Consider the following 25,999-nt stretch of genomic DNA (forward strand, 5'->3'; position numbering starts at 1 on the left):
GACCCAAATGCGGAGAAAGCGGTCAAGTATCTGCTTTCTGGTGCAATGTTTTGACAAAAGAAACCATTAGAAATGTCTAATGTCGTTTTATATTTTTTCCTAACTATGTTATTCATTAGGGCTGCACTATGCGAGTTTTGTACTGCAAAAGTTTTGCAACATGTATTAAGATGTCTGTAGTCCAAAACTAGACGATATGAATTGTCTGGCTTGGAGACAGGAAACAAAGGATTGTTCATTTGAGAGGTGCATGTTTCAATCACCCCCTGGTACTCAAGTTGATCTAAGATCTCCCTGACCTGTTTTTTAGCTTCTTGCTTTATGGGATACTGCCGTTGGGCAGTTGGTTCACTTTTTAGTTGGATTTTGTGAGGCGGTGAATCCTCATCCCATCCTACATGATTTTTATACAATGCAGGTGCCTGGGCCACTGCCCATTTCCTTGCATATGTGTATTTTTTGTGAATCGGTATGTGATTCGAGAAGGCAGGCATAATTACCTCTTCGCCACGAGGGCACTCCCTGACAAACTCCGGGGGCCAATCTTTTTCAGTTAACAGAATATGATAGCCTTTTGAGAGCTTATCCCAAAATAGACCCTTAATTTTCCTAGTCTTATCACCCTCCATACGCAATGTTATTTCGTATATTTTATGGGGCTTGCTAAGTCTGGCGTCGGCAGTTTCAACCTGAATGTATTCATTCGTGTCCACTGTCTCCAGATGACTCATCAAGATCTTGCGCGCTATACTGATCTCTGCTGCACTGTCCAACATTGTCAATGCCCACTCCCCGTTTTTCAACTGTGTCCTCAGTATTCTCGGCATGGTTGATTACTCTAATACTGGCTACCTTCTTTGTCTGAAATTGAGATTTCTTATTTTGAGCAGTTTCCTTGTCTTTGGACTTGGTGTGCTCTCCTGGGTCTGACCGTCCTCTTCTTTCCGAATTCTGTGGAAGAGATCGAGAGGGACGTGTATCAATACTTTGATATCTATCAGGTTTTTTCAGATTATCCCTATTCCTAAGGTTATATCTTTTCTCAGAGGGCTCCCTCTGGGGAGACTGGCGTTCTCGAGTCGGAGTTCTTTCCCTCCGTCGAGGAGACCTTCCTCTGGACTGGAAAACTTTTTCCTTGGGAGTGGATTGTTTATTTCCATCCCAGCTCTTTTTAGGAGTGTTTGAATTATTTTTAATAAATAATTTTTCAGGATTTTCGAGCAGTTGGGGCTAAACTGGTTTTCCACCCAAGCTGTCTCTACCTAATTCTTCATAGCATTTTTCTATGATTTTTGCAAGCTCAACAGGATCTTTTATATCTGTTTCCCTCAACTTCTGGCGAATCGCCACAGATGCTGCTTCTCCCTTTATGTTGGCTAATAATATAGCCGTGACCTGCTTGAAGTCTTTCAGTAATTTCATACCTAGATTTAAAGCGGGCTCTGGACCGAATTCATTTTGAATCTGTTTTAGCACTTCTGGTATTACCGCCATAGACGGAACACCGTGTGTTTTTGTGTAAATGGAAGCAAAGACTGTACCCCAAGTGTCACAGTCCTCCACGTGTGGTGCGATTCCCATAGGAAGGCAGATGGTCAAGATTCTGTGTTTCTCAATAGGGGTAGTATCAGGAAATACTGCCTCTATTTGAGTGATTTTCTGGGCTAACCAGAAAGGAATTTGTTCCCGTTTTACGGGTGTTTTACCAAGACATGACTGTATGTTCTGTGGTGTAATTTTATTTGTGTTCCCCTGATGAGGGGTCAGCCGTGGAGTATTAACAGCTGGCTGGACTGTTGCAGTCCGCATTACATATTGGACTAATTGCCTATGTATTTTTATTAATGTGTTTAGCTGTGCTAACAGCTCTTCTCTAGACATTTTTGCAATGTCAGGATGTGGGGTGTAGCTGGCTAGAACCGGCCACGTGGCTCCTGGTCTACCTAGTGGACCGAGCCTGGTTATGTGATCATTATGTTTTAGGGCGCCATTAAACCAGAGCAGGTGCTCTTGAAATTTAAGTGGGATTTCAATCTCCTCGAAAGGAGCGTACTCTCCCGGAGGTTCCTCTATTTTGTAATAGTGAAACTCTTGTGTTATAGCGTTTACCGCTGGAAAGTTTATCCATGAATAGAATACCTCTGTCTGCCGATACTCGTGAGCCTCTATCACGAAAATTACTGTACCACCTTGAGGTGTCAGTCCGTTTTCTATAAGTTTTAAAGTTATAGATCTTCTTAACTGGACCGGGATGATAATAGCACCCGGGTCTGTGTATTCGGGACCTCGCTGAGTCGCATCTGCTGCGGCCCCAGTGGTGCCGTTGTTTTCTACTGACATTGTATAAATGCAGTTTTTGCAGAGTAGGTCTCCAAGGAGACAAAGATTAGGTGCACAATATTTTGGAACTCTGTATCCTTCAACGTTGAATAAACCAGAGCTTTACATAGGAATCTCTTCCTACTAAGGTCGGGCGGATTTTAACCTTTCACCCACTCCAGACGTCTATTGGAGTATTTACGGGAGAAAGGGGTGTGAAATATGCACGACTGAGTTACTCTACAAGTCTTGCGTTAGTTTATCGCCTTACCAAACGTTAGGGCGCCATGTAGTGTAGTTCCTAGTTTCCCACTAGGCCCTGCGCATTGGAATAACATAAACAGTAGTATCGACGTGGAACTACTTATATTCCAGGCCTCCACTGACTATGCTAAACTTAATTGGGTTGTGTTACCAACTAGCTCAGAGGTCACTGGAAACTTTCTTCTCTGCATAGGAAGTGATCAGCTTCCTTGGCACAGACAAGAAGGGATTCAGTTTTCCAACAACCGTGCAACATGACAACTTTGCTCCTCAGATCAAGAGTCGATCTCTAGGGTCGTGTGAAACAATAGACACAGATTTCACTCAGTCAGTCTAGTGCAGTTTACTTTCACAGTATGTAGAGAATAGAGAGACGGGCGTTTATCAATAAAGGGTTAACATTTATTGAACAGTCTTTCTTCTCGTACAAGAGAAATGTATTGCCACAATTGCAATAATTGTTATTATAAAAAGTACGTACAGTAAGATAAGTATTGCGAAATAGAACTGTAAAAGCATTGATATGGTTTCTTAGCCATACAATGGTTTAAAAGTAATAAAACATATATACAGTCATATATACATTAGGCTAACATACTCAACTGGTGCTTCTAACTAAGCCTACCCCAGTGTGCCTGACCTAAGCCTAACACGTGAGAAGGGGAGTAAGTAAGTAGCTTGAGTTAAGTTGGTTTTGCCAAGGTTTGTTTCAAGAATTCTCGTCTAAGGGTTTAGTCAACACCATACCTCTGAATAGAATGATGGAGGATTGGTATCTCCTTCAGGGGTCTCTCTCGATATCCCAGTCACCCGCGAGGGTAAACCGGAAGCGCCGGGACTGGATTTCTCTGCACGAGAAAGGCAGCGGCTTCTCTCAGCGCGTCGAGGAAGGAGGGGTGACAGCGTCCGCGGGCAGCTGGAATCGGCTGGATGTCTTCGCAGAGGACGGCTGCTCGGCTCCTCAAGCGTACTGCACCATAGTTCGCGCTGTAGCGGCGATAATGGTAATCAGCAGCTTCACCACCACAGGATAGCAGGCTGCAGCGACAGAGTGCTAGTTTTTACCAACACAGGGTCATGCAGGCAGCTGGCATCAGCAACAGGTTCGCTCATTGCTTAAGGCAACGTTGGTAATATTTATACCTGACAGGTGCCGGGTTTGACGCAAGTTTGCTGGACATAAGACGTCAATTAAAGATGTCACTAGGAAGTGACAGTTATCAGTTGCTCATTAGAGTTCCATTACTAATCAAAACATAGCAAGCGGGGATTTCCAGGTTTGCTAAGTTTTTATCTTGTTGAAGAACTCGGAGTGTTATCTAGGAATATCAGATAGTGACTGCTGCACTGTCATTGCACTAATTGGTCGCAAAGGAAGTAGCAGAGAGTCATGCTGGAATGTGGCTCTGTTCGTGTGAGGCCAGAGATGACTTTTCAGAAAATCGCACTTGAACGGTTATGCCAATATAGGGAATTAATGGATTTATAGCCGAATAGGGGCATAAGGTCACAGTATCGATCAGGAACCTAGATAAGCACGCAACAAACTTAATTCCTATGTTTTGCATTGTGGCAGGTGCTGCTGGCTGCAGCACCCGTGGCAATGCAAAATAGGGACACCCAACATATCCTCTCACCTCGTGGCTGGCACCATGCAGAGCCCCCCAGTGCCCACAGCAAAAATCGGGACACCTGACATATCCTCTCACTACATGGCAGGCACCATGCAATGCCTCCCAGTGCCCACAGCTTAGGGCCGGGGCAGAAAGGGACATCGTAATCCCTTCGGTGATGCCTGGTAGGCACCTCTACCGTTGTGGGATACAATTCCTCTCCAACGTTTGAACAGTGGTCGTTTTTTCCGACCGCCAACAAAACGCCCGCCATTCTAATATGGCGGGCGTGAAACCTGCTCACGATGGCGGTGAGACCACCACGAACAGGCTGTCAGTGGCGGTCTCACCACCAGCGTAATCAGGCCTTAAGTTAACATATACTATTCCTCATGGCCACGATTTATAATATGTAACAGTAAAACACACAATTATGTTATACCTATGTTTTTGAGTAGCCAAAGACAACCAGAAAGTCCTGCGTAGCAAACTAAACTCTCAAGCATAATGGACCAAGGAAAATTACAAACAGTCTTCCACACAGGGTGGGATGCATCTATTGAGACAGTGGCTTCCTTGGCCAGGAGATGCGCAAGTTGCACCCAGCGTTTTGTCACATAGCCCTCACACTGCATCTATATCAGGACCGTATCAGCTCCAAAGATCCATGATATCAAAAGAGGCTAGAGTAATGCAGCCATATCATCAAGCACTTAGTTTCGCAGTTTAATGCCTAAAGGCACTCACTGGTATACTTACATTCGCCGCACTGGAAAGCTTTGTAATGAGTTCATTGATGGGGATTGTTGACTGCTTCCGGCACCCAACAGTTTTTTGGTTAGCAGCTTGCTCTAATGAGGTAGTTGATTTTATAGAAAAAAGCCTCGATTTGAATGGCACAACACAATCTTCTTTAATTATTGGGATACTAGCTCTGGAAAATAGTGACTCAATGCTGTCGAGTTTGGAAAATTCAACCACAGCATTGGTGCCCTGCAAAAAGAAAGGACAAGATTCAGATTCAAAGATGTACAACTTGTAGTCTTTTGATTTCACTTTGCTGAAAGAATAGAAATGTATATAACAAGTTTTACACCACCCAAGACATAAGAGTCCGATAAACTGTATTAATTGCATTGTTATCACAGCCAACTTACGCTAATATATGTGTAATCACTTCTATTCGTAGTACAGACACATTAGTAATAGAAATAAAATGTCCACGGGTAAGAAGCCAAATAAGAAAAATAGGGACAGGTCATTTGGGGCTGTGTGAACAGCAGGGATAAATGAAGTTCCAGTTCCTTTACCACAGATAATCAGACTGTTCAGCACCAGATGCAAATCCTGTGACTATTTGAGCTATTGATGCTCCTTGGACAAAAGAGTATCTCAGTCCACATCCATTGTAAGACAGTTAAAACACACTCCAGGTTATTCCTTCGGCAGAACGAGTTTCAGCGTGAGCAAAGACACACACACACACAACACACGCACACATAAGAGTACATCAAAGACCTTCAGAGGAATTTAAGTTATCATACTTTACGTACAAATACCTACTGGAACTGGTAACTTGCAATTTGTGGGCTCATCCAACAAATGGTTTTCGGAATTTAGAAGCCAATAAGAAAGGACGACGCAAGAATATTTTGCAAATCCCTGGTCCATTTGAAATGGCTACTCCTCACCAGCATGGAGCAATATGTAAATTTAACACAGCAAGAGTAAAAATGAAATTAATGCCATGAAAAGGGTCAGGGCAGCAGGAGAACCCGATTTCAAAAAGAGTATGACTTTTAGAGCGAGAAGTTAAAGCACCAGGCAGTAAATGAGTGTGCTAGGCATTTGTACAGGAGTTAAAAAACGTTAACATTCTAGCACTATTGGTGCAAATATTGACTTTCTTCTATATGTTCATGGGAGACAGGTGAGAAAGTCTGAACAGTTTATGCTTTAAGGAAGGTCACTTGTATTGCTGAAGAGCTCTGTAAACGTTTAGCAGGTCAAACAATTGAAACTAACACATGCAGGGATCCATATATGGGCAAACAAATGTGAGCTCTAAAGTTTTTCTGCTTTACCTATTCTGTAGCCATACTTACGTAACTTTCATAAAAGAAGTGAGTGTTGATCGTGCCATGTTGGGACAAATATTTGAGGAATTTTTTCTCATTAATCTTGGGTGGGCAACTAATCAAAACAGTATGCTTTGCTTGTTGCTGCCTTTCCTCCAGTACTTTGCTGAAAGTCCTAATTGAGCTGCAACTTTCAGAACCTAGAAAAAACACAGTTGACAAGTGATAGTCATCAAAACACAGTAAGTTGTCACGCTTCAAACTGGATGTTAATACATGGCTAAAATTATGTTCTCATCTAGACAATGTCAAAAAAGCATTCGTTTAATACACCGTCTCTACTCACAAAATATTTGTAGCATTAATTTAAATCTTAGCAGCGTAATAAAGAGTTTTGCATTTTTTAAACACTGTTCACCATTTACACAAACAATACTGGCAAACCTGCAGGTGGACCTTAGTGGACAATCTGACTAAGGTGAACTGCTCTTAGCACTAAGGTGTGGGTCAGGAACAGGCAAGTGCATGTGTTGGGGAGAGAACAGTGGGTTAGGGTGGCACCATGGAGTGAGCATCCACAAATTCTAAGGAAAAGATTATCTAGAAAATTTTGAAGATGATTTTCCGCCCCAGAAAAACATATAAAATTACTCTTGCAAAAGGCAAGAGTAAATGCATTTCTAGACCTTGAATGGAGAAGGAATATCCCCATATATCAGGTGCGTTGGGGGATATAGTTTCTCCACAGGGAATAGTAATTTCTCTGTGGAAAAGGAAGAAAACATTTTCAAGCAAATTCTCAAAATTAAAGTTAATCTTGCAGACTGTACAATTTGAAGACAATCACCAGGATTAAATCTGAAGGAGGAGGAACATACATGATAGTTAATGATTAGGAAAGATTATTTTGCATAATACTGCAGATTTTGGCGAATTCTAAAAAGTCAGTAATCTATTTAAATAGTCAGGGGAATTTTACAATACCTAAATATCCAACAATTTAACACAGCCTTTGGAACCAGGCCCATAGTGAACAAGCATTTACAATGCAATGGTTTCGGCATTGTTAAAGTTAGAGCTATTGGCATTGCTCATGACATTTTTATTTATGTTTTTGTTTTTAAAACATAAATAAATGGCATTGTCATTTACAATGTCAATAGCTTAATGGCTCGCAAATGCGAGGCCTATTGCATTTGCATCCACACAGAGCCACACACACAAAGCCACACACACACACACACATACAGAGCCACCCACAGAGTAATTCACATAGAGCCACCCACACACACACAGAGCCACCCACACACACACACACACTCAGAGCCACCTACACACACGCAAACACAGAGCCACCCCCCACATACACACAGAGCCACCCACACACACAGCGCCACCTCCCAAAAAAGCTACACACAGACAGAGACCAACACACACACAGACCCCAACACACACACAGACTCCAAAACGCACAAAGACCCCCACACACACAGACCCCCCACAGACACCCCCACACACACAGAGCCCTACACACACACACAGAGCCCTACACACACACACACAGAGCCCTACACACACACACACACCCAGACCCCCACACACACAGACCCCCCACACACAGACACAGACCCCCACACACACACACACACAGAGCCCCCCCCCCACACACACACACACACACAGAACCCCCCCCCACACACACACACACACACAGAACCCCCCCCCACACACACACACACACAGAACCCCCCCCCCCACACACACACAGAGCCCCCCCCCCCACACACACACACACAGAGCCCTACACACACACACACAGAGCCCTATACACATCAGAGGCAGAAGGCAAGAAAAACGGCACAATCAGGGGGCAGAGGCCAGAAAAACGGCACAATTAGGGAGGCAGAGGCAGGTAAAACGGCACAATCAGTGTTGGGGACCTGCTCCTAACCAGTTCCAGAACCACAGCTTCGAGAGCGGGAACAGGAGAGGATTGCGCTTCTGAGACTAACTCCTCCTTTTGTCGAAGCAGCATAGTTGAAAGGTGAGCGTGGAAGCCAGTAGCACCCCCTCATAGACACATGGTTCATCCTCTGGGCGCGTGCTCTGGAATCAAAGACCGCAGCGGGGGGGGACCGAGGGAGCCGCTGTCATCGGAGGCAGGAGGCGCAACATGGACCGACCACCACCCCTCCGCAACACAACTCTCGGCTCGGAGAACCGGCGCTCTGTGCACAGAGCTCAGCCTGAGAACTAAACTACCCGCCCAAAGCCAGCATCTTATCCAAGCTCTGTGGGGAGACCGTCAGAGAGCAGGAGCTCCGGGTCCTACCCGAGCTCTAGAGCCCAAGGAAACAGGGCTACAGGCTCCTCATTTTACCAACTCTGGAGGAGATCCTCTCAAGAACTAGCACTTCAGACCCGTATCCAGTTGCTTAGGGGAGACCCTCGAAGCATCAGAGCTCAAGCACACTCGCCTCACCAGAGCTCTGACCGGGCTCCAGAGCCCTCACTCGAGCACCGTCATATAATAAAAAGGAAAGCGCATCACCCGAGCCGTGGAGAAGACTTGTAGCATCCGAGCGCTGAGAAACAGCCCCTCAGAGGATCAGAGCGCTGGACACCATCAGAGGACCGGAGCGCGGGACCAGCATTTTATCGAGCCCTGAGGGAAACTCTCAGACCAGAGCACTGAAAACCCTGAAGAACCGGAGTGCCGGGATCCACATCTCACCCGAGCTCTGAGGTGGGGCTATCGGAGTGGAGAGGCGCAGGGTCTGCATCTTAACCGAACACCCCTCATAGACCGGAACAAGGACGGCAGCTTCCAGAAGCTCGTGCCATCGGGGCCGGAAGAGCAGTTCCACAAAGTTTTTGCAGCCGGCACCTGTTGTTGGGAAGCAGGAGCGGGAAGAGGAGGCAGGGCTGGCGGGTCCTCGGCGAGAGTCTGGGCTCTGAAGGGAAGGGGCTGGGGTTCTCCTGGCGAGAAGAGGGGGGGCAGGGACCGGGAGCTGGTAGCAGCCGAGGCGCTGTCTCAAGAGAAGGGGCTAAGGCCACCTTTAGCAGAAAGTGCTTTTTGGGGGCTCTCTGCAAGGGTCCTGGCGCCACCTCATCCTTCTCTGGGGAAGAGGGTTCCTTTAGAAAAACGTGTCCCCTTCAACCAAGAACCTCTGGCTCCCCTGGCACACAGTGGCCTAAGGGACTGGTGACCCCGAAAGAAAGAGCTGGTAAGGCCGGGGGGCTCTGGGGAGAACTGGAGGTAGGGTCTCCTGGAAGTAATGGCAGCATTTACAGGCTGAGGGCCGCTGAAGTGGCAGGGAGTGTCTTTGGGGATTTTGAATCCGTGCCACTGGGCGTCTGTGGGGGATTCCGAAGTCAGGGTAGGGAGGGGCTGGAGATCCACTGGAATTAAGATCAGGTGTGGGTCTAGGAGTCCTTATAGGGGGCAGTGAGTAGTAGATCGGGGTGCCCTGCAAAAAACAGCAGACTGCGGCTTGGGGCGAAGGGTTCTCTAGAAATAAGAGGGGTTCGCTTAAAAACTGGGGGTTCTCTGCGGTAACCGCAGGTGGGGGCGAGGGGCCATTCTTACGTAGCAGACGTAGAGGCTGAGAGTGAGCTGATAATACTGCGGCTTTTTGCGACTGGGGGCGTGTTTTGGTTGAGTGACGGATGACGTCACAGAGCCAAAGAAATAAAAAACACGCCCCCCAATCGAGAAAAGACGGAGCTCGAACGGAGTGACGCCCCTCTCCTCCAATGGATTGCCTCTGTTTAGGAAGACAGCCAATGGAGAAGAGGGGCGGGTTTAAGCCCCCATACTCCAGATCATTACATTTCGGCTGCGCAAACTTCCGCGCAGTGTATCGCTAGGCCGAAACCTAACAATCAAGGGAAAGGAGCATATGGTATGAATATCAACATCAATTGCATGTTTATGTAGAGTGTTAAACTGCATATATGAAATTTCCAAGCCCTGTAAATAAAAAGGTGACACCAGATTTAGTTAACTGCATTTACTGATTGGCCTTGCTAGGATTCAAGCTTGCTGCTTAAAATCACTACATATCTGGAGCAAATTTACCTTACAGAGCCTTTTTTACCTATCAAACTACAGACACTCAGTAAAGTCACACAAAACACATTTACAATCAATCAATCAATCAATCAATGACATTTATAGAGCGCACTACATACCCGTAGGGTCTCAAGGCGCTGGGGGAGGGGGGGTGCCGCTACTGCTCGAACAGCCAGGTCTTCAGCTTCTTCCTGAAGGAGAGGTGGTCTTGGGTCAGGCGCAGGTCGGTCGGGAGGGAGTTCCAGGTCTTGGCGGCCAGGTAGGAGAAGGACCTTCCTCCTGTAGTCGCTCTTCGGATGCGGGGGACGGCGGGGAGGGCGTGGTTGGCTGATCGGAGGTGGCGTTTGGGAGCGTAGAAGTTGATTCGGCTGTTGAGGTAGCTCGGGCCTTGGTCGTGTAGGGCTTTGTGTGCGTGGGTGAGGAGGCGGAAGGTGATTCTTTTGTTGATGGGGAGCCAGTGAAGGTCTCTCAGATGTCCGGAGATGTGGCTGGTTCGTGGGATGTCGAGGATGAGTCTGGCAGAGGCGTTCTGGATCCGCTGGAGTCTCTTCTGGAGCTTGGCGGTGGTACCGGCGTAGAGGGCGTTGCCGTAGTCCAGTCGGCTAGTGACGAGGGCCTGGGTGACGGTCTTCCTGGTCTCGGTGGGGATCCACCAGAAGATCTTCCGTAGCATGCGTAGGATGTTGAAGCACGCCGAGGAGACGCTGTTGACTTGCCTGGTCATGGAGAGGGAGGAGTCCAGGATGAAGCCCAGGTTGCGGGCATGGTCTGTTGGTTTGGGTGCGGTGCCCAGGGCGGGAGGCCACCAGGAGTCGTCCCAGGCGGAGGGTGAAGAGCCCAGGATGAGGACCTCCGTCTTGTCAGAGTTCAGTTTCAGGCGGCTGGTCGTCATCCACTCGGCTACCTCTTTCATCCCTTCGTGCAGGTTGGCTCTGGCGGCGGCGGGGTCGTTGGTCAGGGAGAGGATCAGCTGGGTGTCGTCGGCGTAGGAGATTATGCTGAGGTTGTGTTGGCGTGCGATGGCCGTGAGGGGGCTCATGTAGACGTTGAAGAGGGTGGGGCTCAGAGAGGATCCTTGAGGGACGCCGCAGATGACTTCGGAGGCCTCTGACTTGTACGGTGGAAGGCGGACTCTCTGTGTTCTTCCGTCGAGGAAGGAGATGATCCATTCCAGCGCCTTGTCCTGGATTCCGACGTTGCTGAGGCGCTGTACTAGGGTGCGGTGGCAGACAGTGTTGAATGCCGCGGAGAGGTCTAGGAGGATGAGGGCCGCTGTTTCCCCGTTGTCCATCAGGGCTCGGATGTCATCGGTGGCGGCGATGAGGGCGGTCTCGGTGCTGTGATTGGCTCGGATGCCGGACTGTGAGGGGTCGGTGTGCGTTGGTTGGTTGTTGAAGCTGTTGTGTATGACCGCGATCTTGTTGTGGGGTGATGTCGTTGTTTCCTGCGCTGGAGTTGGATAGCTCTTTCACGATGTTGAAGAGTTCCTTGCAGTTGTGTGCGTTGTTGTCCAGCCGGTCCTTGAATGCAGTTTTCTTGGCGGCGCGGATCAGCTGGTGGTGCTTCCGGGTGGCCAGCTTGAAGGTGGTCCTGTTGTCCGGTGTAGGTTCCCTTCTCCAGACTTTCTCGAGGGCTCGGCAGTTCTTCTTGGAGCTCTTGAGTTAGTCGGTGAACCACGGGGCTTTCTTGCTGCCGGGTCTGCTGGGCGGGAACCTCAGCGGGGCGAGCTCGTCCGCGCAGATGCTGATCCACTTCGTGAGGTTGTCGGCAGCCTGGCTGGGGTTCGCTGAGCTGGCATGAGGGTGCTGGCTCAGGGAGGTGGCGAGCTGGTCTGCTGTGATCTTGTTCCAGCTTCTGCGGGCGGCCTGTTGCTGGTGGTGGTGGGTCGTCGTTCTCTTGAAGGAGAAGTGGACGCAGCTGTGGTCCGTCCATTGAAGCTCTGTGGCGTGGCTGAAGTCGATGTCTGTGCTGGCGGAGAAGACTGCGTCTAGTGTGTGTCCGGCGAGGTGGGTGGGGGTGGACACCAGCTGCTTGAGTCCAAGATTGGCGAGGTTGTCGAGCAGGGAGCTGGTGTTGCGGTCGTTGTTGTTCTCCAGGTGGAAGTTGAGGTCCCCCAGGAGGATGTAGTCAGCGGAGGGGAGGGCATGCGGGCTGACGAAGTCGGCGATGTCCTCGCTGAATTGTGTGCGTGGTCCCGGGGGTCGGTAGATCAGGGTGCGTCTGAGGGTGGTGTTCGGGTCGGTGTGGATCTGGAAATGCAGGTGTTTGGCGGTGGTCAGGGTGTTGTCGGTGCTGGTCGTGAAACGGATGGTGTTCCTGTGGATGATGGCGATGCCTCCTCCCATCTGGTTGGCGTTGCGGTCCCTCCGGACGATCTTGTAGCCCTCTGGGATAGCGATGGCAATGTCGGGAGCTGAAGAGGCGTTCATCCAGGGCTCCGTGAGGAAGGCGACGTCAGGGGCTGTGGCGTCTAGGAGGTTCCAGAGTTCGATGGCGTGTCTGTGGACGGAGCGGGTGTTGAGCAGGATGCACTTGAGGTGGGTGCTGCTGGTGTTCGACTTGGCGGGTGCTGGTGCGAGGCAGGTCCGGATGCAGGTGAATTTGCAGGCGTGGCAGCTGAAAGGTCCGTGGGTGCGTCGTGGTGAGGCTTGGTGGCATTCTGGGAGTCGGCCGGTGTTGAGTGCGATGAGGGTGGCGGCGGAGTACGTCAGGCGGGTAGGTCGGGGTCTTCGTTGGCCAGGGGTCCTGGCGCTGGTCGCGATCCGGTCGCGGACGGGCGCAGACGGGCTTACCTTTGGCGCGCGTGACCGCTGCGCGTTCGCACGGTCGCCATATATGGCGAAGTGCGCGGGTGGGCGGAGCAGCTGGGAGGCGGGAGCGGGGAGGGAACAGAAAGAAAAAGGGGCGGGGTCAGCGGTGGTGGCGGGAAGCGGGGAGCGGGGAGGGAAGACGGAGGGCGGCGACAGGCAGGGAGAGACGGGCACTACAGCGGGGGAAACAGCAGTGCGAGCAGAAATCAACAACAACAATCAACACCAATACAACAGTAAATACAGTGAAAACACCAGGGGCAAATTAACAATTAGGTACAGAAAACGCCAGGGGCACAGGGAGAGGAGCGCCGATCCCGGGCCACGCCGCTCGAAGGAGGGGGCGTGGCTACGAGGTGGCAGGCGGGCAGCGAGGCACAGAGGAAGGGCCGTGCGGCGAGGGAGCGTCCTAGAGCTAGAGCTGTTAAGAATAAAATGTACGCTCGCTACAGGCACATCCAAATTATGTCTGAACTTAATTAATGACATGTTTAAAACACAAGTGAAAATGGTGAGAGCTTGTACTGGCTGCATAATAACCACTTCTACATGGAAGCTGTACATTTCCTTGACTGGTAAATTTCAAAACAGAAAAAGATGAAAAAGGCAAATAAATAATCATCAACTGCAAAATCAATAGATCCCGCCAGTGACACTTGAGTTCAAACAACTGGCTTTGCGCACACACAGTGTCCATCTTGTAATTTTTTTTATTAAGCATAAGAAAACCAGTGATGAGATGGCCTCCTCTGATGCCGAGGCAGATACCTTACAATGGTTTAAAACCATTAAAATATGTCTACCTGCTGCTTTATAGAGGCCCACTGAGGGCACCAGCACTGGGGAGGGAAGCAGGTAAAGAGAAAATCAATACGAAAAAAAAAAAAAAGTGGGAAATTGGGGAGGTAGGGGGGTCGGGTGACAACAGCAAGGAAAGAAAGACATTCCTCATGCAGTGTAAAAAGCCCTGGACGCAAAGGTGAGAGCATACAACTGCAGACAAATCAAATTGTCAAAAACAGAAATGCTCCTTTGAAAGGATAACAAGCATTTGCAATGCAATAGGTCTCGCATTAGGAAAGTTTGAGCTATTGGTATTGTAAATGGCAAATATTTTATTTATGTGTTGGTTTTGAAACTAGCGATATTAATAGCTTTGTCATTTACAATGCCAATAGTTCTAACTTTCACAAACGTGCCACCTATAGCATTTGTAATGCAATATGTGTTGTATTTACATGACTTAGATGTATTAATATTACAAATAACAATGGCTTTAATTTTTTTAATAATTAATACTTAAATAAATGTTATTGTAATTTATAATGGCAACAGCTTAAACTTTTGTAAATCACTTTTGGGAAGATTATGTTCAGTGTATTTTATTGTGATGAAAATCCAAGAACAGAAGTGAAATATTAACATCTTTTTGTGACATTTGTAATAAAGCTTAAAACATTGAGAGAACATATTAGAACCAGTTGTTGTTGAATGGTTGCAGAGTGATGCTGTGGCGTTCAGTGGTGCTGTGGCCTTCAGTGGTGCTGAGTGATGCTGTGGCCTTCAGTGGTGCTGAGTGATGCTGTGGCCTTCAGTGGTGCTGAGTGATGCTGTGGCCTTCAGTGGCGCCGAGTGATGCTGTGGCATTCAGTGGTGTTGTGGCGTTGAGTGGTGCTGAATGATGCTGTGGCGTTGAGTGATGCTGTGGCGTTAAGGGGTGCTGCGGCGTTGAGGGGTGCTGCGGCGTTGAGGGGTGCGGAGGGGTGCTGTGGCGTTGAGTGGTGCTGTGGTGTTGAGTGGTGCTGAGGGATGCTGTGGCGTTGAGTGATGCCGAGTGATGCTGTGCACTGAGTGGTGCTGTGGCGTTGAGTGGTGCTGTGACATTGAGGGGTGCTGTGACATTGAGGGGTGCTGTGACATTGAGGGGTGCTGTGACATTGAGGGGTGCTGTGGCATTCAGTGGTGCAGAGTTATTCTGTGGCGCTGAGTGATGCTGTGGCGCTGAGTGGTGCTGTGGCGCTGAGTGGTGCTGTGGCGCTGAGTGGGGTTGAGTGGGGCTGAGTGGGGTTGAGTGGTGCTGTGGCGTTGAGTGATGCTGTGGCGTTGAGTGACGCTGTGGCATTGAGATTGAGCCAACAGGGGAAAAGGAGTTCAGGAGGTTATAATGAGAAGTTAACCAACACCTCTTACACCCAGACCATCAAGTCATCTTTGATCTGTAAGGCGATTAGACATTAGTGTGTTTATTCCAGTATGGCTGCGTTTTTTTAGTGTGTTTGTTAGAATGTGAGCCCTTCGATGTTGTCCGTGGGTGCTCGCCGAGCCTCGTCGAGCAAGTATCACACAGCAGAGTCGCATCACTGAAGGTTATTCCAACCTGGACCAACCAGGCAGACGTCAAGCCTCAGCCAGACTCTGTGCGCCTCATTACCCAACCCCAATATCAGAGCTGCATCAGTGAATCCATCCGCACAGGTACCTACTAGCCAGAAAGCTTTTGTTTTGTGTACTTTCATTGAGGTTTGTGGAAACAGCATCAGCTGTGACATCTCATCGCAGAGGCCAAACCCCTGTATGGACTTACAAGGAAAACCTCACCCCTTCGTGGGCTTTTGTTGACTCGTGTGTATTCTACGTTCTTTCTCTGACCCCCATTACAGAGGTCAACATTCCAGGAGGGCCCCCAGCCAGACGTTCTCTGTCCCTTCCTTCTCCCTGGTCTAGTGGTGATGAGGTGACCCCAATAATTTGATGATAGTTCCTAGCCTTCATCACCCAACAGTGTGAATTAATAATAATTCCTAGCCTTCATCACCCAACAGTGTGAAATAATAATAATTCCTATTTGTAGAGCGGGAGCATATCAACCATTAAGGTTTTCAAGGAGCTGGGGGCCGTCGAGCAGATTAAGTGAGCAGTTGCCTAGAGTCACATCGTGCTGAGCTGCCGCCGGCGCCTGGGACCGAACCGCGAATCAGTCGCTCTGACCTCTGCGCCACGCCTCTCCCTGGCTTAAAATACACATTGTCATCCAAATAGGAGTTGTCAGGTTGTCCTCAGAGCATTTGAGCTGTGGCACAGGTACAACCCTTTCAGACGAGATGTTGCGATCACAGCACCCTCTCAACTGTGGGTGACTAGAATCTGACCCAGCTCTACGTCAAAGCTGTGACAACGGGACTACTTTCTCCCGAGCCTACTGGACAGAATCGGCCTCAGGCTTGTTCCCTCGAGACGTGTGATCTTGTCCTTTCAATACCACTCTTGCCCAGCATTCAGGGCCGCGATCAAGCCATAGTGACGGCCTCTGTGGTACTTGGCCTGGCATTGGCTTCCATGGGTTGGGTCCTGCTCCTGGCAGCCACTGTGACCCCTCAGTGGCGAGAACTGCCCCAGAGGCCAGACCATCCATGGGATACTGCGTTCTTTGACGGCCTGTGGGAGAGCTGCACGGAGACCAGCAGCGCTCCTAGCGGCAGGCGCAGGTAGTACAAGCCCATTTCACAGGAGCTGGCTTTTTTCTGGTTCATGCACCTGCTGCGTTCGCTCTCTGTACGGTCGGTGCTTGGAAGTCTCGTCAGCTATATCCTTGCCAACCTAGGGGCCCGCTGGTGGAGCAGCGCCCCTATCCCTGTCCTCACAGGTGCTGCGGGGCTTGGGTTGGTTGTGTGCGGAGCAGTGTACCTGGGGGCGGTGTCCTACATGGCCCACCTGGTGCTGTTGAGCCTGGTTAGCTCCCAGGTACCAGAACGAGACAAGTTCAGCATGGGGACCTGTCTCTACCTCCGATGGGCCGGTGGGTCTGCTGAGGTTCTAGCAGGCATTGCTCTCTCGCTCAGCTTTAGACAAAGAACCACAAGAACCACCCCTGGGCCCCTGAGACCGCAGCACCTTGTGACATGGATTATTAAATATTAAAGAGGAGAACGTATAACAGGAAAGGTCAGAGGGAGACTTCCGGGAGGTGCCTAATACAACGAAACTGACCGGAAGTAGCTTGTACACTCGGCTGGCTCAAACGAGATCTCAGTGGGTTCTTCATTTGAGAATCTCAGTTTTACATGATTCTTGTTTTTCTAGTCTCATACACACAACTCGCTCCCCTCTACCAACACATGCAAACCTTACTGCTACATAGATGGGGTACACGTGTAGTCTAGAAAGTGCGAATGTACTTCCACGTGCCCCTACAGCCCACCCGAACAACACCATCAACTAGCTGACGTTTTGGGCTCCGTTTGTACAAGGAGATTAAGCAGGTTACAACCACGCTATGTATTCCTTTAGTCTTTAATGGAAAGGAAACATCAATAGCGGAACTGTATAATATTTTCCACACATAGCGTGTGGCTGGCAAACTAACTTGTTATTATGGGTTCAGAAGAGAAATTAACACCTGCTCCATTGCACCCAATAGCATGGTGGCGTCAGGGGAAAGATTGCGGGAGAGAATTTCTAGCGTGATAAAAGGTGGCTACTGTTATTCCATTTCCCATGTGCCATCCCCGATTGCGGGTATTCCAGGTCTGCTAGACGAGCGGATTTGGCCACTTGAAGCAGCAAACTCTTAAGAGGAGAATACTTCAGGGCGGGGCCGGGTAGGGCCTTAATTTGACTCCGGCCGGGTCCTATGGTGATATAATGTGATCGGCCAGCAGTGCATCATCGAATCTTGTGGAGCCGGAGCTACCACTGTGACCGTCATACCACCACGCTCACAAAAAAAAAGTCACGTATTGTAAAAAAATCACCGCCGCAGCCCGGATTGGAAAGGAAGCCAGGCAACCTGTTTGGGGACAGGGGCGGGGCCGCAAACAGGAAGCAGACGGGAGCCTACCCCGCGCTCCTGTAGCCAGCCGGAAGATTTGCGTGTGAGCTAGCGGGGCTCCCGTGGTCGTGGAGAGCCCCGCCTGTTGCTGAGACTGACCCGCTGGCTGCCGAGGGAGACAGGGACACGCGGAAAGACCCCGGTAAGTGTGTGTGGGGGGGGGGGGTGCGTGTGTGTCTGTGTGTGTGCCTGTCTGTGTGTGTGTGTGTGTGTGTGCGCGTGTGTGTGGGCCTGCCGGTGTGTGTGGGTGTGTTTACGCACTTCAGGGAATCTGAGGCAGGAGATGTGCACGGGCTCCCGCAAGGGAATTGCCAAACGTGCACGCGTTGCCATTGAAAGCAATTCAACGCATGCATGTTTTTGGCACAAAAACCGAATCGATTTCTAAAGATCTCCTCCTATGCAGCGCATGCACGCTGTGTAGGCGAGACCTAAGATTATGTGAATGAAACTCATTTTATCTCCTTAAGATTAGAATCGGAGTACGCCCTCTCTGCAATCAAACTTTTCACCAGCAGTAGATCTCAGCAGGACATATTTCCCTTCATTAAATACTCCATGACTTTGGACGTATACTGCCAGTAGAAAGGGCAAAAGTGAAATTTTATAAAGCGAAAAAAGATGTTCCACTGGCACTCACTGTTTTAGGCAGAGGAAGGGGTTTCCAACCTTTACTGTACTGAGAGCTACTTATGTTCAAAGAAACACATTGAGAGCTACGAATATTAGAGTTGTATATATTTTTTTTTTTAATGTGTACCTATTCAACCAAGCAAAAGCCTTCTAATTTAACAAGCCAGGATGCACACAGGTGAGCTAGTCAAAGGTAGCTGGAGAGCTACAGTAGCTTACGAGCTACTGGTTGGAGACCCCCAAGACTATTGCAAGAATGTGTGGCATCGTTCCAGCACGTCCACATAGCCTTTCATCATTCCAAGCCTGACAAAATGAGGACCTATAAATTGGGTAACAGCAAACATCTTTTTGGGTAGAGAGTTCCTAGAGACCTACAAGAGACACAACGTGTGAACTACAAATACAAGTTATATTACACTAACAAAAATATTCAAAAGCCAACTGTAGCAGTTGTCAGGGGAGAACATTATCCTTGTTCTAGCCAGGTCTGTCAGCCTTTCACATGCACTGGGCCACTGGAAAACCTTGTTTTCCCTAAACAATCTACTGCCAACATTGGTGAATGTAAGATAATCTGGTTTCTAGCCCTGGTTCTTCCACTTGATTATATAATGTGATCCCAAGTAAATAAGTGCAGCCCATGAGACTTCTTTTCACATATCCATCAAAACTGGAGAAGCTTAGAAATAAGCCAATTCCAGCAAAGTGCTATTTAAAATATATATTTCTCAATATTTACTTTTACGCTTGAGCATTCATCTTCAGCATGTAAGGATGAGTTCATAACACATATATAAAGATAAACAAAACGCATGAAGTAGTAAGTACAGGGATGGGACTACATGGAAGAGACATCTTATATTGGACAGGTAGTGGCACTCTACATTGCGGGACAGTGCGAGGCGAGCAGACTGTTGTATTTGTAGTGATCCTAGATAGGAAAATGTTTGATGTGATGTGTGACTGGTGAAGGACTCATATTTTTTCTTTATCAATCGCGCATACCTGGGTGAAGGAATGGGAGTTAAAAGAGATTGGCATGCAAAATATAATAGCATTTAGCTTGCAGTTATAATTTAATCAGCAAGTTCCATTTTATGCTTGACAGTTTCTATTATGCTTTTAGTTAAAATTACTTGCCGGGTACAGCATTAAGGTCAACCACTTTAAGGCGTTTCTGAATTCAGAACATAGGGACTCTACTTACTATAAAGAGCCATCAGATGACATTTGTTAGGGAGTGGGAAACTATTTTGAGTTTTTCAACACCCTTTGCTAAATAAAATAATCTTAAAAGATAAAACTCAAGGATGTTACAGATGTTAATCTTATTGAGAGAGAGAACCATGTCATATTCTGATTGAGTCCCAATCCCTTTGCCGGGTAAGCCTTGAATGCCCGCTATTGCCACTTTTGAGAGACAAGATTACAAAATGAACAAATTGGTAATCCAAATGGAATTAACTCGTTTTAAACCCTGAAAAAACAATGGTAAATATTAGTATCCAGCAGGTGTAATGCTCAGTAACACCTACTAATGCTGGAACCAAAGAAAAGGCTTTCTAACCTACTTCTGCCTTTTTTCCGCTAAATGGAAATAATGGAGGAGTTTTTAAAAAAAGGGTTAGTACAAGTGGTTAGTGGTATTCAAAAACCTTCATGGGATCCCTAAAAAAGTGGGCAAGTCGCTGGGTTGGGCAAACAAAACAAAATATGGTCAAGTACCTATGTTTCAGCTATGAACTAGGAAACTTTACATCTAATGTCAGCTTTTTCACTTCACTTAAATATGCTGGAAATAAGAATTGTACTATAAACTTTGGCAAGGCACAGAACACTGTGAGATGTCCCAGGGAATGGTAGTACCGTAGCTTTGTCATCAGAATCACCACCAACCCAGTAGTGACCTAATGGGCTAGCTGTAAACTATCGAACCAGAAAACAGGGTTTAATCCTGCCCTCCCTATTTGTTCAAATTGTATGTGATGTCATATCATGGCGATTTGTAGAGTGCACGATCACCTGGGAGGATATCTTGAACTACTCGAAAAGTCAAGTCTCAGCTTCTTGTGGAATTCAAAAAGCGGAGGAGGCTCTAATGTGCAGTGGCAGGTTATTCCACGCTTTAGGAGTGATGCAGAAGGTGCGACTGCCGGATCTAGTATCCTGTATACGATATGTGCAAGAAGGGGTCCACACTAGCAGAAATGTCTGGAAGGTTTGTTTAGCAAATGCAATTGTTTAGGTATGATGGGTTAGTGTTATGTAGTGACTTGAACGTTTTTGTGAGGAGTACCAGCGCCTTGCGACCCTCACGGGTGAGTAGCGCGCTTTACAATTCCCTGATTGATTGATTGATTGATTGAGTATGAATTGTGCTTATTTGTGTATGGCAAGTCAGTGGTTCTCTTTCAGGTGTGGTGTGATGAGAGTGTGACATGGTAGATTTGAGAGTGATTCGGTCTGTTGAGTTCTGAACGCTCTGCAGCCTTCTGGTGAGTTTTTTGTTGATCCCAGCTTAGTGAGTGTTCCCATAGTCCAACTTTCTTGAGACGAGGGTGTGGGTGTGACTGCCTTGCGGGAGCGGATTGGGAGCCATTTGAAAACCTTCCTCAACATCTTCAGGGTATGGTAGCATGTGGGGGTGACAGCGTTGATAAATATCCTGAGGTTCTCGGGGTGGGTGGTGGGGGTGGTTATTGGTCCTAGCTATGTTTGCCACCAGGTGGAGGCCCACTGGGAAACACACTTTCCAAAAATCACGATTTAGGTCTTGTTAGAGTTCAGCTTCAGACAGCTGGTCTTCAACCAGTGGGTGATTTCAGACATGCTGGCATTGAACTTGATCCGGGCACTGGAGGTTTTGTCTGTGATGGAGAGGATAAGAAGATGATGCTGGCTAGAGAGATCATTCATGCGTTGAACAAGGTTGGGCTCAGGGAGGATCATAGCGGAACTCCGCAAATGAGTTCCCGGGAGTACGAGCCTGGCTCTGAAGTCAGTTTGGGGCATCTTAAGTCGCAATAAAGTGGATAACTCTGGTGATTAATGCACTTGCTAGAAACATCTGTGTCCATTCTAATCAAAGATTGAACTCACCATAAAATTGCATACAAGGTCAATGTGGCTGGAAGAAAGCACAGCATGACTATCACAGATTTGTTTTGTTATGTTGATAGCTCAGTTGGTTACCATTTGGTTTTATTGCCTAGATCCTTGTGTTACCTGAAGGTCACAAACTAAAATACTTGTAATATATCTTATTGAGTTATGACCTGGCAACAATGCCTGCAGGCAAACAAGGCATATATTTAGAACTTTACTGTTTTTCCCTGAATGTTTTGTTATTTTAAGGTTGTTAGAAAAGGGTTAATTTCGGTAGTAATATACACTTATTAGTAAGTGCTATATAAAATGGTTATTAATGGAATAAGTAATAGACAGATACAACTCGCATTCTAACAATGTATGCAGATTTCTTGCATACAAAGCTTGGAAAGGTCAAAAACGTAGACCCTTCTCTTGTACCCACTTATGCCCGGCCCAAACTTCAACCCCAGTCCACCTCCTTTTGGTGAGTACCTGCACTTAATTTTCAATTTAAAGCACTACCTACGAGACTAAGACAGGCAGCTACAGTCCCAACCTGGACACATTTATCATTTGACATAGGCTTACTGGATCAATGAAAGCAAACCGAGACCTCAATTTCCAAAATTAGCTAGATTGTCAAATGAAAACATGGTGTCTTTATAACATGTAACAATATAGCAATAACAATAAGCAGAAGATATTTATCTCTCACTTGTCACCAAAATGTGATTCACCGACTAGGATTTGGGCATCATTCACCCCTTACTTAGGCCAGTACACCACCAGCCTTGCCAAGTAACATTCATCAGGAGGCAGACTAACTCATATTAGTGCTGGTGCCCAAATCACTGCACTAAAATGCTTAGTAATGCATATTAAGCTAGCTCCTAGTAGCCTGACTAGACACTACAGGCAGCTGACTATGTGGGGGTATAATTTGCAAAGCAGCAGTCAGATTGCCTGCCATGGGCTGCTACCCACGACAATTACAAGTTATAGAAGCGGTGACTCATTGGTAGGTGATGACCTGGGCCCCTGGATAAGTTTGTGTACATGTGTTTTCATTTAACCCCCTGCATGCTGATGACGAGCTCAGCTCATCATGAGGCACAGTAGAGCTGTGTTCATGACGAGCTGAGCTCGTCATAACTGCTGCGGCACTCCCACGCGCGACTAATTCCCCGCCTGTGCGGGCGTTCTATGGGAGTGGGCGGAGTCATGACAAGCTGGGCCGTCACGGACGCTGCGCGCAGCCCCTCCCCTCCCCCACGGGGGAATTAGACCCGTGTGGAAGGGTTATACCACTTAAGCTGTAGCCACTAGGTGGCACTCGCAGCATTGTGGATCCAGCTTCACACTAAGAGAGCAAAACTTACAAATATTATTAATGTAGGCTTTATTAAAATGTGTAGAAGCTGAACAGCATTAAATGTTAGAAAAACAAATGATTAAGAAATCAAAAATGAACACAGCTGCTGCACTTACACAACAAGCCTGAACTGTTTGAATGAAATGATTTCAAATTAAAGACTGCCCGCTTAGAAATGCTGCCATAGCACTCTTGTTAAGACACGTACCCGGACCCTTATAAACCCTTAAAAACATCTGGCCTCCACACTTAGATGGCCGATCCTCGAGCAACAGCCGCAGAACGAAACAGAGCTTGTGCGAGCTCCCAGGTGGACTCACAGACACTGTATATCTGAAAAGTTGTAATGTAGTATGTATAGCTGCCACCAATGGAATACCAAACATCTGTACCTCTCTACGTGCCTGTCCTGTCCCTCATTGGCTACACCACTAAATGTTCCTATCTTTCCCTCCTCACACTTCTTTCACTCTCAAAAGATAAAGGTAAGGGGTAGCTACATAAGCCACAATGTAAGAATGATCTCTGCCACTCATGGCTAACCCTGTAACATTACCTGTGAATGTATATGGTATATACAAATAATAATTAAAAAAGAAAAGAAAAGAAAAATAAATGCCATACACGCTACCTTATCTTCTTTCCCAAGCAACAAAAAAAATGAGATCATGAAGAACAATGTAACCAGAACTTGAACTTTTGACCCTCACTAAAGACGTCTTTTTATTAAATATAACATGTTAGAATGTTCACCCATTTTCTAGAAATGTATCTGATTTGAATAAGTGTGCTATTGTTATTTGGAAGCTATACAACTTCTCCTGGGGACTCAGCAGTTTCATTTCAATACTGACCTCTTGAGCTAACACGCAATTCTTTTCCAGGTGATTTTAACTCAAAATGTTTGTACTTTCTTATAAATGTTGCCTTTTTCTGCACAGTTTACTTTAATTTGAAGGATATCTTATTATAAGTATACATGGGAAACCTCCACATAGAAGCAGAGTTGAACAGTGTTTGTAAACCGAATTTTGCAAATAATATCAAAGTAAGCAAAGTTACTGTCCTGTGGAAGATATCCGGAGGTGTGATCCTATTCCCAAGTTAGGCCTGGATGCTGATTGAAGGAGAGAATACAAGGGAGACCCAACTGTTGCAAATCACTAACAAATAGTGTTATTATATAAATATGTGATCCTAGACTAGATCAGATGTGGCTGATAAGATGCTGCTGAAGCTACAGACCAACCCTTTCCCTAACGGACTCGTCTAGTGGCGCACCTATTGCATGCTTTGGTGCGCAGAGCTGATGGAGATTTCCTGATACTCCAGACCCTGTACTTCTGATTTACATGCATTTTTTTCTTCAGGAGAAACTGCCTTTATTTCTCTTTTTAGTTTTGAATAGACTTACTAGAAGCTTTATGATTACTCTCACCTTTCCAGCCCAGAGGTCTTTATAAGTTCGAATCGGACTCTTTGCTCATTTATTTAGAATAGGGAATACTTTCCTTTATGGAACATGCTTATAGTTGATTTATGCTTCTACAATTGATACTAACCTATTGATGTCCATGATTTAATAAAGCCGCCTAATAAAAGAAACTTTCAGAAAAGAGATTTAAAAAAAATAATTTAAACTATACTCTCATCACTGACTACCACCTAATATTGTTTATTGTTGATAAATGTTTGAATTGATTTGAAGATTAGGGTCGCTCTCCTTGCCACAACGGCCTAGATCTGTCAGCCTGTGTGAGCAGGAGTTAGTCTGGACCGTAAATTAACATGTACCTTGAATTTTACTGACTCTTACACGTCTTCATCAAGTTTTAAAAAAACAAACAGGATGGCTCTGGCCCGGTCCAAGACTCAGGTGGGTATAGTATCTTTTGTCAGACCAGTTCCAACAGATACTTGTGCGACACCAAAAAGCAGTAGCACAGCTACATGCCACCTCCCTGGTAGCAGCTGAATTGAAACTAGTCCCAAATACTGCATGCGAGCAGCAGCAGTCTGGTACATTTCAACAGCCTCCATCCAGAGAGAATCCACAGTAACCTGCCAGAGTGTGCTCAGGATATAATTTAAAGATTCTGGTCTTGTAAAGTTACGTTTTTAATAAAAAGTAAAACATAATGAAGTGCACTGCACCTTCTTTAGCAGTCTGAAAATGTGTGTTATTGGCTGCGTTATTTGTTTTGCTTTTGGACATGATAACACTAAAAGTGTAAACCAGTTTACTAGAATATAGTGATGTTCACAAGACCAACATTTTTCAAAACCAAACAGAACAGTTTGCAATATTTGAGGGTATGTTTGTGTTTTTGTAGTCTCATGCACAGGCGGCATGATGGGAATGACAAGCCATGAAACATGATCTTGCTGTCAAGTGATCCTGTCCTTGAAAGACGGAAATCTTCAGTCTGTTCTTGCTTTTCACAGAGAACCACTTTGCTGTCCGGACTGTTTTACGGTCATTTCTTGTTAATATTAATAGCATCGATGCCAATGTTTATAATGATACACTTGCATAAACAAGCAAAATCTCATCACTATTAACAAACCCACCCGTCATGAACTCTCCATCAACCCAGACTAAGAAATGCGTGGTCAGGCATGCTCTGCAACATAAGCCTGAGGTTACGGATTGACACATCATAGGTGGGGTGGCAAGTAGCGACAGACAAACGTGCTTACAGGAAACTCGGGTCCATTCCCAAGATAAGCACAGCAACACCACAATGGTCCAAGGAGATTGGATCCAATAAAGCACACATGGTCGGAGGGGGGCACGCATTCCCAAAACAACATAGAGTCAGATGCCACACGAATTTAGGAACACTTAGCCGAGCATGACACAGCGCACACAGTTCATGCAGTGATCATAGTCCCTCATGCCGGACACCAGGAC

General features: G+C 47.0%; 1 protein-coding gene across 1 annotated transcript in view; it reads right to left on the minus strand.

Moving 5' to 3' along the window:
• MTPAP (mitochondrial poly(A) polymerase) overlaps positions 1 to 25,999 on the minus strand; it is a 159,257-nt gene that overhangs the window by 119,018 nt on the left and 14,240 nt on the right. The window contains exons 2-3 of the mRNA XM_086941589.1: positions 6,302 to 6,474; positions 4,956 to 5,189 (exon numbers count right to left, since the gene is read on the minus strand). Coding sequence (XP_086797715.1) covers positions 4,956 to 5,189; positions 6,302 to 6,474 — 407 coding nt within the window. The remainder of the gene's footprint in view (positions 1 to 4,955; positions 5,190 to 6,301; positions 6,475 to 25,999) is intronic.

The sequence above is a fragment of the Lissotriton vulgaris genome, chromosome 10, assembly GCF_964263255.1.
Source record: "Lissotriton vulgaris chromosome 10, aLisVul1.2, whole genome shotgun sequence".
Lineage (NCBI taxonomy): Eukaryota > Metazoa > Chordata > Amphibia > Caudata > Salamandridae > Lissotriton > Lissotriton vulgaris.